The 17,712-nt window shown below is 39.2% G+C and overlaps 1 protein-coding gene across 4 annotated transcripts in view; it reads left to right on the plus strand.

Moving 5' to 3' along the window:
* Rhp (GTP-Rho-binding protein rhophilin) overlaps positions 1-17,712 on the plus strand; it is a 104,038-nt gene that overhangs the window by 25,874 nt on the left and 60,452 nt on the right. The window contains exon 1 of one of the 4 annotated variants that reach the window (XM_087342897.1): positions 2,464-2,508. The exons of 2 other annotated variants lie outside the window; for them this stretch is intronic. In XM_087342897.1, the coding sequence (XP_087199023.1) occupies positions 2,479-2,508 (30 nt within the window). In that variant the 5' untranslated portion in view covers positions 2,464-2,478. Of the gene's footprint in view, positions 1-2,463; positions 2,509-11,393; positions 11,418-17,712 lie in introns of those variants that run through there. One more of the 4 variants, XM_022066183.2, reaches the window with a different exon arrangement.

The raw sequence follows: 17,712 nt of genomic DNA on the forward strand, positions 1-17,712 counted from the left end.
AGAAACAGCTGCTGTGGATGAAGATGATCCTTCCAGTTATCAGCCTGAGGCTGTTTAAAGACTCCGTCCGGATGCGCCGACAAGAGTTGAATGGCTCCTCCATTATAGGTCGCCATGGGTATAAGTAGTAAGTAGCAACTCAACAGCTATTGGCCGTATTCCAGCACAGCAGGTTTATCCTCCATTACAAATTGCAATGCATACTCTCTTCAGTATATGGGGCACAGGGATTAATTCACAACTTATTCGACAACACTATACCAACTGCTTCTAGATTGGTGCTATAACGGGTTTCTGATATCAGTACAGATGATATATTATTTGTTGTAACTATCAGCACACCTAATTTGTCATTTGGTGACATGAAGATGGCTGCCTTCTGAGTTGTTGCGCCGTGGAAGTTCACTGAAGCTTCAGAGGTGCTTGCTGCTTCAGTGATAAGAGCGATGAGTGTCGTTCTTGTTATGCTAGCAGCAGTAACCTCTGAAACGTCAGTAAACGTCTACGAGACTACACGGCGCAACATCATATAAGACAGTCATCTTCATCCTCGCCCTCGTGAGAACAAGAAATTTGACAATAAAAATTATAGCCGTTATTATGTACATTCCCCCATCTTGATATTATTTCCTGTCTTTTAAAAGTAACATGAGAATGGAGAACTGCATAATTAAGAGCTTCAAATGGTTATAGAAACTTGTATTCTACGATATTAGGTTGTTGGTAAAATTTAAAGGAACATCCACACGTATGTTTTTAGTTTGTAATGTACTGGTAAGCAAATTTAACAAGACTGACCCACATGTTATGTAATCTAGAAATGCGGAAAGAGTAATTTGCATTCTACTATTCAGGATTATAAAGAGAAACTCGAGCAGCTTTTTGCTCCAGGGTCATTGCGTCATGGGAGATGAAGTATGAGCAGTGGACGCAAACAATTGGTAGTGACATTCCCAAAACAGTTCATTCCTACTTTCTTCACGTCACGAAGTCTGTTTCGTTCAAAACCAATCAGACTGTTTCCAAGTGGAACTTCGTTGGTTGACCGATCGGAAGTACAACTTGAGACTGTACCAGATGAAACACGTAGAAATCATCTCTCTCTCTTTCTCTTTCTCCTGGGTGAATGTGTGGTGCTTGAAAATAAACTAAGCCTCTCACCGACTCCATTGACCCCATTAGGCTTCTTCTACTTGCTGTTGCCGATGCTTTATAGTCAAGAACTTCTTCTGTAGCTCTTAATGGTGAGTTGCACGCGCTGGTGCGATTTCATTTTGACGACATTAACAAAATATAGGGAACATCAATTTTCTGAGTCTTTAGGTTCTCACGGTATGAAAATGGCTGTCCTGTGGAATATTGCGCCGTATAGTTTGGTAGAAATTGACCGATATTTCTCACCTCTTACATACGTGCTACATTCCCCACCCATATTATTTTTAATTGAATTGGAGAAATGTACGGACGCTGAATGTCAGTTACAGTTGTTTGGTTTGAGAAAATATGCGCACGAGTTGTGTCTCGTTAAAACCTAGAAAATTTTAGAAATAGACCAGTTGGTATATAGATGTCACCTAGTTGATATAATCTGGTAGACGTTTACTGACGTTTCAGAGGTGCTTGTTGTGTTTTTTATGTCTCGTTTTATATATGTTCGTGGTCTATATGCCAAAATTTTTTTGTGAATATGATAATGAACCTTTCGTAAAAGGCGGAAAGTTCTTGATTAGGTGAGCGACTATTTAGTTATCCCGCATTTATGCTTTAAAATAAATTAGACCTGATATTTGAATGCTGTTGGTTAGATGCGCTTACAGGTTGTGAAAAATGTTGGAAGGTGCTGGGAACTTGATTGTTTTTGTTTGATTGATAAGTTCGCATGACTTATGGTTCACTGAGTGGCATTAAGAGACACTGTACCAGGTGCCTGTCAGTGACTGTTCCATCCTCTGCACTTCCAGCACGAATCATTTCCAGCGCAGTAGTCTTCCAGACTCGTAAAGACATACAACAAGATTTTGTCGTATTCTAAAAGACTAACAAGATTAATATTATTCCTTTATAAAGATCAGAATCGCACTCGGGAACAGGCACGAATGGATTATGTGGTTCACGTTCTCGGTTTGAGCCTTAGTTCCGGCATGGATGATTAGTTCTGTTATGCTACGGCGGTTTGGTTCAATACGCGTTCTGTACCAGCAGATGCGGAAGTTTATCTTTGAAGAGTTAGAGACAGTGAAGAATTTACTTTTCTAAACCACGTGCAAGGCTGTGACATTGATCATTCTGACGTTTTGCAGTTCGGTCTCCAGCTCCACTCAGAACGTGGTTATCAGGGAAGACAGTCTTGAATCTCGCATGCAGTCTTGGCACTCGGTTCAGTGCTGTTAAATATGGATATGTAAACTTGATCTGAGTTACTGTCGTGTGACACTGAATAACGTCTTTGAGTCAACCTGTTACAGCCAATCAGGGAGAATGGAAGGCCACCTTAGGTTTATATTAATGGTGAGTATTTAAAACTACTGTATCTGTTATTTTATTTGCAAATCCGTCCCTCTGAAAAAAGGACAGATTAAGGACATTTGGGTAAAAAATTCTGAGGATAATAAATATTCTTCTAAATACAAATGGGTAAAAGAGAGAGCAGCAATGTAGTTATGGAAATTCACTGCAAAGTACCTACAGATTTTGTATAAAGTACATTTGAAAATCAAAAACAATTTTTTTGAATAAAACCTGACATATCACTGATAATTACAATTTTGATTTAAAAGATCATGCATTTTATTGATTAGAGACACTCGTGATTTTACTAATTGTTCTCTCGTGCATTTGTGTAACTTCGTCTTTAGAGGATGAGCCGCGTCGAATATTGAGAATCGTCTAATATTATGGTAAACATCTGGTCTGGAACTGGTCATATAATTTGACTGAACGATTTCGTTAATTACCATTCAAGACACGTCTACGTAAACACATGAAATCGCGAATTGCACACTAAGGGAAACACGAGTTTATGAACACCTGAAACAATTCAGTAGTTTCGGAGGTGGGACGTGGGGAATGATGGGAGCGGCCGCCCATAGACGCTGTACGAGTTGCTTTTTTTGCCCCTTTGTGAACAGAACGCGCAGTAAAGTATTATAATCTGAATTCTGCAGTGAAACGTTATTAACTGATATGTATGAAGGAAGAAGTAAGAAAAAAAGTATATTGACATTAAAGTATCGTGTAATTGCAGTATTAAAACGCCCCAATTATTCTCTGTTTTTTAAACTGGTAATGTAAAAACGACAGTAAACTGGTATGTTACATGCTGGGCCACATTTGTAAGATCGAATTTCAAAGTGATAGGCCTCACTATCACCGAATGATGTATGAGCTATGCTGAATCCCTTCAATAGGAACATGTCTTTCACATATATTGCCTTATTATCGGCTGGCTTCAGAACATTATTTGGGATCAGAGAGGCAGTACCCATATATCATGAGGCCCTGAAAATGTTATTATGCACCTGATAATCCTCTTGCGTGGTGAATATAATAACAGAGCTACTTTATTATTCTGTGTTGTTCACGTTTTATTGCCGTGGTACTGAAATGTCTCCCACAAAAGAAACATGAAAAGGTTTAGATTAATTGCTCATACTGCCTACTGCACAGTGCCAGTTTGAATCATAATAGACTCTACTAGTCAGTTACGAATGCCGCCAGTCTGAATGCATACATAATGTTCTCTGCTCCTTGGGATAGGAATGTGTCAGAGTACGTCTTGTTAATAAGGTTGCAGTAAAAAGTCTCTGCCGATGTTCACTTGGGCAACTGTGCACTTGGGTTATATAGCAAGAGCGGAGCAGTGTTAGTCCAGCTAACACTTCGAAAAACGAAAAAAGGGCTTGCTTCTGTGGATCACTGGTACTGGTACTCCATAGTTCATTCCGTAATATAAGGTGCCAAAATATTAATATTTCTGTTTCTGTTATATTTCATTGCAGTATTCTATATTTTGATACTGGGTAAGAGCAAAAATCTCTATGATCATATCAGATTGAAAATTATATTTGCTTCACGATTTTGGATCGTTGAGTTCGACGTTTGACTCGTGTGCTTTGCTAAGTGAGAGGCGAGCGGTACTAGGTCTCATCTCCGCCAGCAGTAATAACCGAGAGCTAGTGATGTGGATCCTGTAATCAAGAAATTCTGTACTCGCGAGATGACGGCTTCGAATTCTGATATGGGCGTGGAAGTTCTGGTAGTTTTCGTGTTGTTCTTTCTTACGACAGACTTATCCCCAATCTAAGGAGTTCTCTGTTCTCCGGAAAGTTGTAGGAAATAGTTGCCTTCTGCTATGTTGCGCCGTGTGGCCTGGTAACATTTTACCAATATTTTAGAGGTGTTTGCTGCCAGGGCGACGCCCTGATGAAGAAGGAAGCAAACGACCCTGAAACGTCGGCAAACTTCTACCAGACTGCGCGGCCCAACGACACAAGACTCGCCACAATGAGAACATTTTCGGTGGAGGAGACCAAGACTTGATTCGGATTAGCGTCAAGGAGCAAATGGAAGTGCTTATTTAGCTCTTTAGGATGATATGGCTTCACTCAGTTTCTTTTTCGGTCTGGGCTTTGAAATAGCTAGGACTGTCTTCTCCGATGTCCTTAGCTGTTCATCGCTTATTCAACAGTATATGACCTCTACAATTAAAAGAACGTTTTTGTATCGTACTTCTGAAAGTTATATCGCCGACGCAGTTAAATGTGATGAAGCTTTTGGTTTCACAGAACAGGATTCTCCGGTTACGTAAACACCGAATAACGGAGGAAGAATATATACCGTGAAATTAGTCAGACAAGACTTACAGACGCGTGAATGTCATATTTAATTACGTTTCGCATCCCCCATTTTTGTTTTGCAATATTATTAGTGACGCATACTGAGGCGTGTCGGGAAGGAACACGGGAAGCTGGTGCCTCAAGGGAACAGCCTTATTAACTGTTAGTCAGCACCTCTGGTCTTTGGTAGGTGCGATATATCATCACAGCCGGCAACAGTTATGTGTGCGTTTCGCTTGATCACCTCCCGAGGCATCAGCACGTAGATCATGAAGGCCGTTTTACACAATGAAGTTACGGTGCTCTTGTATCTGTTTAAGGCTAGAGTGAAAAAGAGTCAGTCAAGTTCACACATTCTTAAAATACGTTCTCTGTTATTTTCACTTCTCATTGACCTCTGTGTTTATTTTACTACAGTTGAGTTCATACCGCAGCATCCTGTTATTATTTCCTTGTAGTTATGTGTCTATATGCTTGTACGTTGTGTTAAATTGACATAGGATAAAACTGTAACGCACTGTGCATTCACACGTTCTTTCCTGTACCATTAAATATTAAACATTTCTCCATATAGAAAAGTGGTTCAAACAAGAAGATGGCTGTCATTCGGGTTGTAGCGCTGTGAAATCCGGTGAAAGCTTACCGACGTTTCAGATGTGCTTGCTGCCTCAATCATCAGGAGGCAATGAACACCCCTGAAACGTCGGTAAACATCTACCAGACTACACGATGCAGCATCCCAGAAGTCGTCTCATACTTGCCGCCGTGAGAACCTGATATCTCGCCTACACTATTCTTATTTGCAAGAGTACAAGCAGCTGTTCCCAAACCTTTCTTTATCTCTCAAGTTATCAGATTAATAATTAAATTACAGAACGCCTTCGAAGTCTTGACAAATGTTCTCACTTAGAAACAATTCCCACTGAGATCGTATCTTCTGAAATTTGTGCACGTAACCCCATTATGTTCCCACACCTGAGTAATAACTGACTTCGTTCTGTGCACCATCGGTGAATGTTTGAACTGCCCCGGCTTGTACAGGAAACGCTTTCCTACACAAAAAATTAATTTCTTTTGTAGCCACAGTACGATATAACACAATCTTTTATGCAAATTCTCGAATTCGGTCGGAACGCTATGTTAATATTTGACAATCTGAATCGAGTGGATGTACTCTGGGTGATTTGTCACTCTTAAAGCGTAGTTCAATTTTTAAAAAAACGCGGCGCTGTGTCTAAAGGCATGCACAATGCGAACGCTAAAGAATTCTTACGTTATGCCTGCATTGCCGAACTTGAAGATGGCTCTCTTCTGGGTTGTTGCGCCGTGTAGATTGGTAAATTCTACCAGACTACACGGCGCTACAAGCCTCAAGACAGTCGTCTTCAGACTCACCTCAAATTCTACATTGTCAAATTTGTTTTGTATGCCTATAGTTAATATGTCACAATGTACAAGAAGCTATTTTTGCTTGCCTGAGCGCTATAGGTTACGAAGAACGGGACCAAATATTAAAATCTTTTCATGCTTGAAGATGGTTGTAAAAGAATTGGAGAGGAAGCAATTATTGTTACGCTTAAACGCCATTTTCGCTCGACCTGACGTGTAAGTTATTCATGTTTTCGTCGGTTTGAGCAATGCCTTAACCATTGTAACACTGCTCAAGCTTTCGTGCTTTTCATGGAAGGAGTGTTTTATTCCTTATGGCATGTTAATGCGAACAGACGGTATAAAATGCGATAAACATTTTATCGTAACATCTGCTGATAACATGTGGTTTCATTATTGATTTAACAGTTCAGAATTTGTGAAGCGGACGAGATTGAAAAGTATTCTCTAATACTCAATCGTATAGGCATGCGTATTGCAAATATATTTCTATACTAAACAAAACACATGCATAATTTTTAAAAAAATATCGGTCTAAATTCTGCTTACTCGAAATGACTCATACTGAAATTCGTTATATCTAAGTTTATCATAAGAGGAAAACTACGAGTAAACAGACACGTTGCTGATATGAGCTATCGATCGGTAGAATATCTTCAAAACAATTTTCTTCTCCTCAGTTCAGTTACACTTCAATCGACGTTCATTTATTAATGTGAATATTTCGTTGTGATAACTCAACGGAGAAACTGCGGTTAACAAAATAAGTGCACAGTACAAAAGGATCGAAGGATTGGCTGTAGTCGGAAGTATAGATCGGTGGGTAGGCTTACATTTTGAATGTCTCTCCCAGTAACACTGGGAACTCTGAATAATATGGTACTCTGTATATAATGATGTTTGTCTTCTGGTTGTGGCGCCATGTAGTGTGGTAGAAATTTACGGACGTTTCAGAGGTACTCACGGTGATTCATCACCGTGATGACGAAGGCGGCAAGCATCTCTGTAACGTCCATAAACTTCTACCAGACTACACGACGCAGCGACCCAGAAGACAGTTATCTTCAGGTTTACATTTGATTAGTTGGACGAATACATACATGGCTGTTGCATAAAGTATGAGAATTTTGCGTCTTTATGTTAGAATTAACCTTATGTAGGATTTGAACCCGATTTACTCTGTATTGTAGGAACAGTTACGTGTTATAACCATATGTGGTTAATCTTATGTTTTGATGAAATGCATTTTTGATATTGTGGGATGTAAGCCTGTATCGTAAAAGTACCGTTTTGTACAAACACAATTGGTGATTTTTTTCGTGATCTCTCTGCTGCTGTAGTTACCGCAAGTTACGCTTCGTTGAATTTTGTATTTAAAGAAGACCGCTCACTTATTTTGGTGGAAAGGTTGACGTGTGATGTTGTTAAATAAAATTACATTTACTTAAGGGGGAAAAATGTGTGTCGTTGTGTGGCATGCTGTTCTTAAACGAAAGTGCTGTACCATGTAAAGTGGTCATCGTACGGTCCGGAGTGACCGGACCGTAATCATTGAAGTGCTATTACTGTACATGTGGTACTATTGCGCAGTCGCAGATGGTTCCGGGCCAGACGTAATGGCGCGTGGCGGGAAAAGTGCTGCCACAAACCCCGTTCCTCAGTTGTTTCTCGCATAACTGCCGTGCCGGACGTGATAGTGACCTTTTATTATAATAAGTGAGGTGAGAGAGTTTAGCCACTGAAATTGGACTGCGATTTGAATGCATGTGGGATCTGAGTGTAGTGAAGTGGAGTGTAGTGTTCATTTGTCTTGCCTGTTTTATTGGATTATTTATAATTCAATGCGTAAAGTGTGAAGTGGTGGAAATGCTTAGTTAAAGCTTATAGACCTTGTATCTGATCGCGCGGATTTTGTCGTAATGGTAATTTATTAGGACCAATCAAATCATATTTTAACAGCAAGCTCACGTAGTACCCTTAATTTCATAACGTATTTTCGAAAGATAATTACCGGTAGAAATGTTACCTTTGCACTTCTTTAATTAACAACTTTATCACGACTTAGTTGTTCCACCATTATCGAACCGAGCGTCCTGGCCCAGTGTTCATCAATCACTCCAACCTTAACCGGTTCTTATCACGTTCGGAACATCGGGTACACTGAAAAATGCTTCTCGTGGTTTTACTCAGTATTCAGAACAGATGCTGAGGTAGTGTCTGGTCCCCTGCTTCTTTCAGATTAATAAAAAATATTAACTACATAATTCTGCCATATGAAATGTACACGTGCTACAGCGTCGTTAAACAACAGTAAACAATATATTGTTTTAAATATATGGTATGTTAACCTGAAACTCATATGTAGAATCAGTATTACACATAGGCTGTAAATGTATTTCTTCTATCAGATTGAAGTAATCGTGCACATTCTTTGCGTGAATAAATTATGTGGTAATGACGTAACAATCACATTTGACGAAGTGCAATTATGTGGAGCTTAATATTTATCGGAGTATTAGTATGAAGGACGTTGCAGTGTGCATTTGGGGATACAAACTTATCTGACATGGGAGATTCAAGTAAAGTTCGATAACAAGGCTTAGGGGTGTGGAATGGATTCATCTGGCTCAGATAAAGAATGCAGTGGCATGCTTGTGTGAACATGATGATGAACTATCGGTTTACATAAATACAATTTGGGAGATTTGTTTATGAACCGAACAACTGTCAGCTTCTCAAGAAGTCTGCTCAATGGACTTGATTAGGGTAGTATACTGATTTAATGTTCAGTGGATTTTATCTTTATGATACGTTTGGTTCACACTGATATGCTCCTATTTTGGGTAAGTAGCTATATCGCGGTACATTGGATGCTGACCGTGCCAGAATAGTGCGTTCAAATTGGCCACGACCATTTCTTTCAGCGTCTTGTGTCAATTCAGAATTTTACCAGTTGTGAATATTTATCGTTTAACACTATATAGTATAGCCCCATGGTTTATATAGTCTGGTTAAATAAATTAAGATCCGGACAACTGCACGTGTCTGCAACAACATTTATTACGGAACGCTTTGTTTTATTCTGTTAAATAATTAGGCCTACTTCTTTTATTTCTGGGCTCGTTTTTATTTAATAATATAGGCCCGTATTCCGTTCTGTAGTAAAGAATAATTTTGAGTTTGTGAATATGCACTTGCGAGAAGTAGAGAAATCACCGGGTACTAAATTTGTACCAATATGAGTTCTAGAGTAGTTACACATACCGTGAGGAGAATGAGACAGAATGTGTAGGAGCTAATTCCAACAAAACTGTCGACTAACTTCACGAGACGACAGGGACTGAAAATGGAATCTGTGCAGTTTTCTAAGTACAAGAGCTTGTTCGTGACCTTTATGTTACAGTGTCTCATTAAGTTATTTAGTTGATGAATTTTTTCCTTCTGTCTCCCTTCCTTTAATTTCTTTCTTTCTTTGTGTATTCGTCATTTTCGTTTGTTTTTCATTTATCGGTAAATGCAAAAGTTGAGATCGAAGCTTACATCAAGAGCCCTTATTTCAAGACTACTTGCAGATTTAGTTTATTAAAATAATGTTTCTCATTTATCGTGGCCTACTTTGTCAAGAATTGCTAAAGCCCGTGTTCTAAATGCTAAACAACTGTTTGCGCTATTTAAAATCAGTTGGTAGAGGTGAAAGTAGGCTTTCTCGTTGACTCAGCTGAACAGGTGTTTTTATAACGCCCTGTTACGTGGTTAAGTTGATGCGAAGGTCAAGGTTCTAATCAGGTTTTCGTTAATGACGTACAAGAACTCATTTTAAAATTGCCTTTCGCTGATTGATTGCTTTTGGACGTTGCCATGACTTTGCTTCAAGGATATCGGAAGGTCTACCATGAAGATGGCTTACTCTTCGCCTTGATGATGGAGGCAGTAAGCACCTCTGAAACTTCGGCAAACATCTATCAGATTACAAAGCTTAACATCTTATTCGTCGCCTTGAGAACCCGAAATCTTATATAAAGGAAAGTGGTATACGTTGTTTGTACTCGCAGTATGTCTCATTAAAATTATTTCTGCACATTTTTTGTTATCAGATAATTTATGATTGTTTAATTAGGCATGTAGTCCCCTCCTTTTCCACATTAATATCAGAGCCGCCATATCTGTTTGTTCATGTTCGAGATAAACTTATGTAAATATTAAATATCTTGTAGCTTATGATTGCGTCATAATCACGTCAGAACATTTAGGAATTAAGGTTGTCCGTGGGAATTAAAACAACATTTTCCCAAAGACTTCCGTAGACCGGTATGCTAACCCAATCGTACGAGTGGCGGATAGCTAATTTTAAAGGAGCGAGTATAAAAAGTAATTTAAATGAATACCATTCTTGGAAAATCAGGATATACGGTTCTCCTCGAAAATATGAGTGATTGAGAATGTCCCCTGACGAGTCCTTTGTCTTCATTTGACTAACCAATCCTCACGCACGCAGCTGATTCTTCATAGGCATATTACAAGGTTTTTTTCAAAAAATAAAATCAGTTGACGTAATTACAGTCCCACATCTCAAATACGCAAGTAGAAATGATTAACCAAATTAACTTATTAAAGCAGACCAATATAGCTGTTCTCATCTGTGAATTTTCCTCAAAATAATGCTGGTGTCAATGAATCCTCTACTATGTAATTATTTTTGTTAAGAAGTTTACATGATGGGTTGGCAAACGACACTGTCTTCCTTCCATAATCATATGCATTTTTAATACATAACATAAAAGGACTTAATTCGGTAGATACGCAGTTCAGGTTTCGGCCCGAAAACCTTCGTGATTTTCCTCAGTCCTTCTAGGTAATATCCCGGTATTTTAGGCCACGATCACTTCCTTCCACATCCTTTGTTACCCATTATTTACTACTAGGGCAGAACGCTCCTTTCGGAGCTCCTCGGAGGGGTTGGTCAAGTTTTTAAAAAGCAACGAACCCCTTCGGGGGGGTTGGTTGCGTTTTAAAATCTTGAGTAAGACACTAAACTCGGCATTGTTGTGTTGTACTCGGCATTGTCGTGTTCCACAACAATGCCGAGTTTGTTTATACTCGGCATTGTTGATGACGTAATTTATTGACGACAACGAGGAATCACAAATTTTTATAGTAGAAGCCTAGTAATGCTGTCATTTGGTGATGTGTAATGTAAGTTGTTGACGACACCTTTAAGTTAACTATAAATTCGTGTCTCTTTTAACGTAGGATAGGGAATGGGTGTCATGACGTCTTACATGCAGTATCTGGGGTCTGGCGCTGTGTTTAGCACGCAACCAGATGATAATGACGAATATTCACGAGAATTTTAGTAATTTTTTGTTGTTTTTGTAAGCAGATAGCAGTAAATGGTGATTAAGGTTACTGGCGTCCGTTGACTCATCGCTCTTAGGGATAATTTTTATTTCTTATTTAGCGTTACATGTGGTTTATGCAGGTAAAGTATACGTAAGTAATAAACGTAATTATAAATTTTCTGTTTGCACGAATAATTTACTCTTTAGCTTGCCCCAGCTTCGTATTAATTTCGGTATACTGGATTTTTTGGACATACGATTAAAGTTCCTAGACTGGGGATGAGTCCAAAGGGAGGCATACTGCTAAAAATATGCAGTCTCTGACTGGGATTCAAACCCACGGTCCCAGTGTAAGTAAAAGTAAAGTGTTTCATAACGTTCGGCAGCCATTTTCAAGTTGCTTTGCGACCAGTTAACCATTTAAAGTGTGAGACTTTGAGGCATCGTTCGAAGTCATAAAACGTGTGATAACGACTGCAACACTTTAATCCTTGCGCCTAACAGAACAGCATTAACGCAGATAAGGACGCGGAGGTAGGACTCCAATAATTCTTAATTTCTGTACTACATAAAGTGTGTGATCATGTTTACCTCCTGATAAGAGTCCCGCATTCAATTTGGCCAGAAGGATATATGAATCTGTGGTTGCTCTAATTTTGTTGTTGAAGAGGAAAATTGCAAGGCACGTGCCGGAAACAGAATCCCAGCCGAATAACTCGTAGCCAGTCGCTGACTGACTTACCTGTCGCGATAACAATTTACAGTTCCATGATATTAAAGCAGTGCATGCCTATGTCTTCAAATTTAGAAAAATCCTTTTTCCGATTTTTTTTATCGGAAATCGTTTCGGCTTCTTCAGGGCACTCGCTGTTCTGATAATATCTTATTATGAACCTGAACATATGTTTCCTTCCCTACTTATACACTTGGCAGAATAGTAGATTGCGAGACTGATGAGTGTTGATTATTAGCGGTGGGGAAATAAGATACAAGCGGAAACCTGACCTTAACGGACTTCGAACCCGTGGCCTTAACGATTGTCAAGTTTGTTAGAGCAAGTCTGTGGAGGCTGACACCTTTCTGATTAAGAATGCGTCTGAGTTCGTTGAACGGCGTGTTTAAAGAGAACGGGCAATGAAGCAGTCTCTATCAACATGTTTAATTGTGAGAAAGATTTTGACAGCTGGTCCTGAGGTTCGTACAGAGAGTTGAATTATAATCGGTCTGTTACACTCATTACTTCACAAACATAAAACCAAACCCCATAAATTTTCTTAGAAATACCATAATATAATAAATGTGACGACTTAAAATATCGAGCTTTGTAGAAGGAATGTATACATTTTTTTGTAAAAATGTTTCGATATGTTATAGAATGTAGTTAATTAATGAAATTCGAGGAAGTACTAAGCTGTTCCTAATTAGTCTAATAATTTGAGAACATTGTCTAACTACAGGAAAGAATAAGTTATACGATGTGGCTGGCTGATGATTACAGTTTCTGACAAGTTCATGGAACTAAGAAGTTTCCGTTATGGCAAATCTTCTCGAGAGAAATAGCGTTTGGATAGCGCTTCCAGTGTCAGCACATGTTCTGCTGTGTTAGTACACGTATGCTCATTCCCGGCGATGGTACATCAGAAACTATGCCATTGGCGTTTGCGTATTTGTTCAATGCCACTTTACGAAAGTGTAGAACAGGTTACTTGACACACAAGGCCAAAGTTCCATATTTAAATTACAGGCTATTACTAAACAGTTTTGCGTCTAATCGCAAGACAGAACTGGCAGTGTAGCAATGTTAACAAGTAGATAGTCGCGTAGTTTGCGGCCCAAGACTAGGCATATTTACTATAGACTACGTGATACATTAAATAAGAATGGAAAGGTATACACCAAAGCAGCAAAGCGATTTGCAACTTTAATGTGATACTCCCCCCCCCCCCCCACACACACACACACACAAAATACAAAATTTAATTGAAATACATTTAGCAGATTTAGAGATTAATCGTACGGAAATATGATTTTTATTTTTATATTCTGTGCCCTGAAACGAGTGTTTTAGGTAGTGAAATTCCCCCCCCCCCCCATCAATTTTTTAAAACTTGTATAATGATTATTTGTTTGTTTGTGGTGTATTTAAACGTGGAATAGTAGGGTGATTAATTAAGAAATTAATGGAAGAAGGTATAAAATGAAGCTGTCAAGGCCTAATTTAAGGTACCGTCCATGCATTTGCCTGGAGTGACTAGGAATACTTCGAACAATTGTCAGGATAGCCTATTTCAGGGCCAAGATTTGAACCTGGGACCTCCCAAATACAAAGCGGGGTTGTAAACTACTTGGCCGCGATGAGCAAAGAACTTATAATGATTTGCCACTGTAAATTCAAAACTGAAACAACAACAAAAAGGTTGTAATAGCTCTTGTATTAAAAATTCCGACAGGGCGCACGGGTTATTTCACACTACTCAGAACACAAAAGGAACACTGTTTTCCAGCAGTGTTTTGTGTTTCGTTTTATCCGGGCAATTCTGTGCTAATGAGAAATGGCACGGCTATTAAATTTTGCTTGAAATCAACTTTCTCGTTGGCGGAATGTTAATGTGGCATGACCTAGATGAAAGGAGAGCGTACCGATGGTGGTAACATGGGCAGTTCAGCTGTTACAACACGCTGCTGCTTCCGTACAGATCTGCTTGGTTGTTGTCGCTCGACGTCACGTGAAGTGCAAAAAGTGTTTTCGTGTTTTGTGAAGTTGCGGACTATTTAAAAGTGCTGCTGAGATGTTTTTTTTTTTGTGTGTGTTGTAGAACGTAATACTTATTTAGATTGTGATTTGGCGATTCATTTGGGATCACCGATTTGAATCCCCTTTAGGGTATGGCTGTTCGCGTTTTTCTGTCTTGTTGCTTGAAGGTAGAGGCCTTGCAATGGACTTTTCTTCCAACTAGGAGTTTTTATTTAAGTCAAAGACGCTTTCATCCCTCTGGGTCTATGATTCGTTGGTAATCTGTCTTTGTATTGATAGGCCCAGAGTTCGAATTTTGACCCACATACTAGTTATCCTGACTGATGTATCTCGGGTTTTATTCAGTATCTCTAGGAAAATACCGTTACAGAGTCTCCAGAGGGGTCACTGGTGCATCCATCTTAATTCTTTCAATTTTATCATTCTCAGAAAAACTATCATTTAACAATATAACCAGCGCTGTCGAAAAATCATCGTGATTAAAAGGAGAATCGACCTATCAGACCTGTGATTGAAGGTTAGAATCAAGCTGTAGCAACAATAAGAATATTGTGATATTTTTGTTTCTTTAGTTAAAATGAGAATAATAATCACAATAGCCCGTGTCCTGGACGAGAATAGAACCGCGTATCTTCTGCATATAAATTAAACCCGCTACCACTTGAGATTACCGATATTACCTATATTCGTATTTCTGAGACAGGAGTTACCAGGCTACCGGACAAAGTGAAGAATGAATGATTCGTGAAATTAAACTAACGGCGCGTTAAGTCGCGTGAAATGAATTTCAACCGTTCACACAGGCAATGGCGACTCTCGTACGATGATGCTACGTTAAACAGTGTCGCTAACATAAATTATTCTCGTTTAAGAATCTAGTCGATCATAAATCTTCTACATCCACAATTAAATTACTATTCAGACTTCAAACTCTCTTAGTCTGGATGTCAGGGTCTCTGTTTCCTTATTAGTGATACACGCCGTGCGATGCCATAATGATGGAGGCAGTAAGTGCCTCTGAAACATCAAACTATACCTGAGTACGCAGCTTAATATCCCAGAAGACAGCAGATTCCTTACTCGTCACCTTGAGAACCTGAAATCTCTCGGTGTAACGTTCTTTCTTGAAGAGATGACAGGTCTGTTTCTCCCTGTGGCAGTCCACATTGTCCGTTTCTACAAATAAACTATTTTTATCTCTTCTCTAATGGCCTCATTTCGTATCGTATCAAGGCGTGAAATCACTGTAAGAATTGGGCTATTAAGATCAGGTCTCGGTTCTTTGTGTTGAGTTTAATTTCCCTAACCGACATTAGGAGGGAACTGCAATGTTCTTTTAGCCCATACAAGCGCTCTGAATTGGGATTATTCTCTTCATTTTTGATTAATTGCTCAGCGAAAATTGCATTAAAGTAGAAGGGACGAAACCGTGTCTACGTCACAATCTTGCCGGGTATAAGGAAAAGAAACGCATGTACTACGCAAACGAAATACATTACCAACGCAGAAACTGGGACAGTGAGGAACAAAGCACTGTCGCTGGGGAGTAATGTTGGACATTATATGCTAACCTTCCCAACACCTTTGATCTCCTTACGTTATACTTTTAAAGGCCGCGGAATGCACAGATTTGTCCCGACTACCGTAAGTTTGCAATGTCTATATGTGAGTATCAGGAAAAGGGACAAAAGTCTGTCGCGTTTCGGAGCCGAAAACTTAAGAAATCAAATAGAAATCTAAATTTGGTGTCATATACATTAACGAATTTCTCGAGACCCGGAGTATTTGAAGTAGCGGTTCAAGTGTGTGATCGGCCTAAGTAAGACCGGGCTTCATGTCGCTCGCCTACCGGGGTCGACTTCTTCTTGCACTGTCTTCCGACACGATAACAGAAGAATTCATCATTCAGTGTTCGTTACAAACCCGAATAGCACTTTCCGGTTCTAGCGACCTGCGAGTAACAGACATGACCGGATGCTATTTTAATTGCATCTCGGTGTGGCTGGTGATTCAGTTCCGTGTTGCGCTCTCGTGAGTTTGTAACGTGACATGTAAGGGTAGCGGAAGTTTCTCTTCTTTCGTGATAGTAAACGTGTTTTAACAAGGAATACCACTTTTTATCAGTATCTACGAATTCTTAGTTGGAAAACCGTGACCTGAATCGTAGTTCGATGGCTCAGAAAAGTGCTCTTATTTTCATAAATAATAGTTGACCTTGAGGACAGGTTGTTTCTCTCTTAGAAAATCATACTGTGTATTGTACGCTGTGTACATGGAAGGACAAATACAAAGAGCTTTAAATAATTGATTTAATTCGTTCTTCGTAAGATTTCAGGTTCTTACGGCAGCGGGTATGAAGATGTCTGCCTTATGGTATGTTGCGTTGTGTAATTTACCGATATTTCAGAGCTGCTTGCCTGACCATGGAGGCAGCAAACTTCTCTGAAACGTCGGTAAACTTCTGCCAGAATACACCTCAGAAGTCAGTTTCATTATTCATTCTTAATATTACATACTTTACTTTAGCGGAATAGGGTTGCGCAAGATGGCTCAAGTAATGTTTTACCAATTTATATTGGCCTGTACGATTGTATTTTACGTTGTGATAAATGTAAAACCTCTGAAATTGCCTGAGTGTAGTGAATAACGCACATTAATTTTTCTTGGTGGTTTAATCTGAAGAGAGGATTTAATGTTAGATTTCATATTAGTAGAATTCTGAGGGCTGTGACTTCTGGTTTATTTAATAAATTATTTTACGACTGCTAAGGTTATTTAACGTCAGATATTGTAAACGATGAATCGGGAAGGATTTGTAAGGAAACAGTTTTGACCTTACTCCTCCTACGTTACTCTTGCTTCGAGATCCTGTGTTTCTAATCTCGGCAATGAGACCGGTTAGCCCACGTGTAGATTTCCTCAGACCATATGAGCAAATGCTCGGATACTGCCTCATATTATTACACGACCGCTTTCTTCCGTATTCTTTACAATTCTTATTCATTAATTATCGTATTATCCGACGATATATAGACTTCGTTATTTATGGCGTTGTTAAATACACCACATTATATATAATGTCCCAAAGCTTACATAGACTGAAGAGGTCACGAATAATGCAAGTAAGTATAGTAGATCCCTGGTCTGGGTTCGATTGGATACCGTCTGAATCCGAGTCAGTCTCGTTGGACAGCTCTTCTAATATTTTATAATCATTTGTCTGATAGAATTGAATACACCGTTGGAAGAGGTTAAGGCTGATGCTCGCGACACCATTAGGATATAAATAATAAGGAAAGTTGTAAGGCTTCTCCCTTCGCTTCCTAACCGAAGTATCAGACTTACGAATAAGAAAATCCATGACCAGATCTGTATGACAAGTTCTTGTCTTTTG

Source organism: Zootermopsis nevadensis, unplaced genomic scaffold (genome assembly GCF_977971745.1).
Source record: "Zootermopsis nevadensis isolate Lab colony 2312 unplaced genomic scaffold, Znev_1.0 Znev_ptg000004l, whole genome shotgun sequence".
NCBI lineage: Eukaryota > Metazoa > Arthropoda > Insecta > Blattodea > Termopsidae > Zootermopsis > Zootermopsis nevadensis.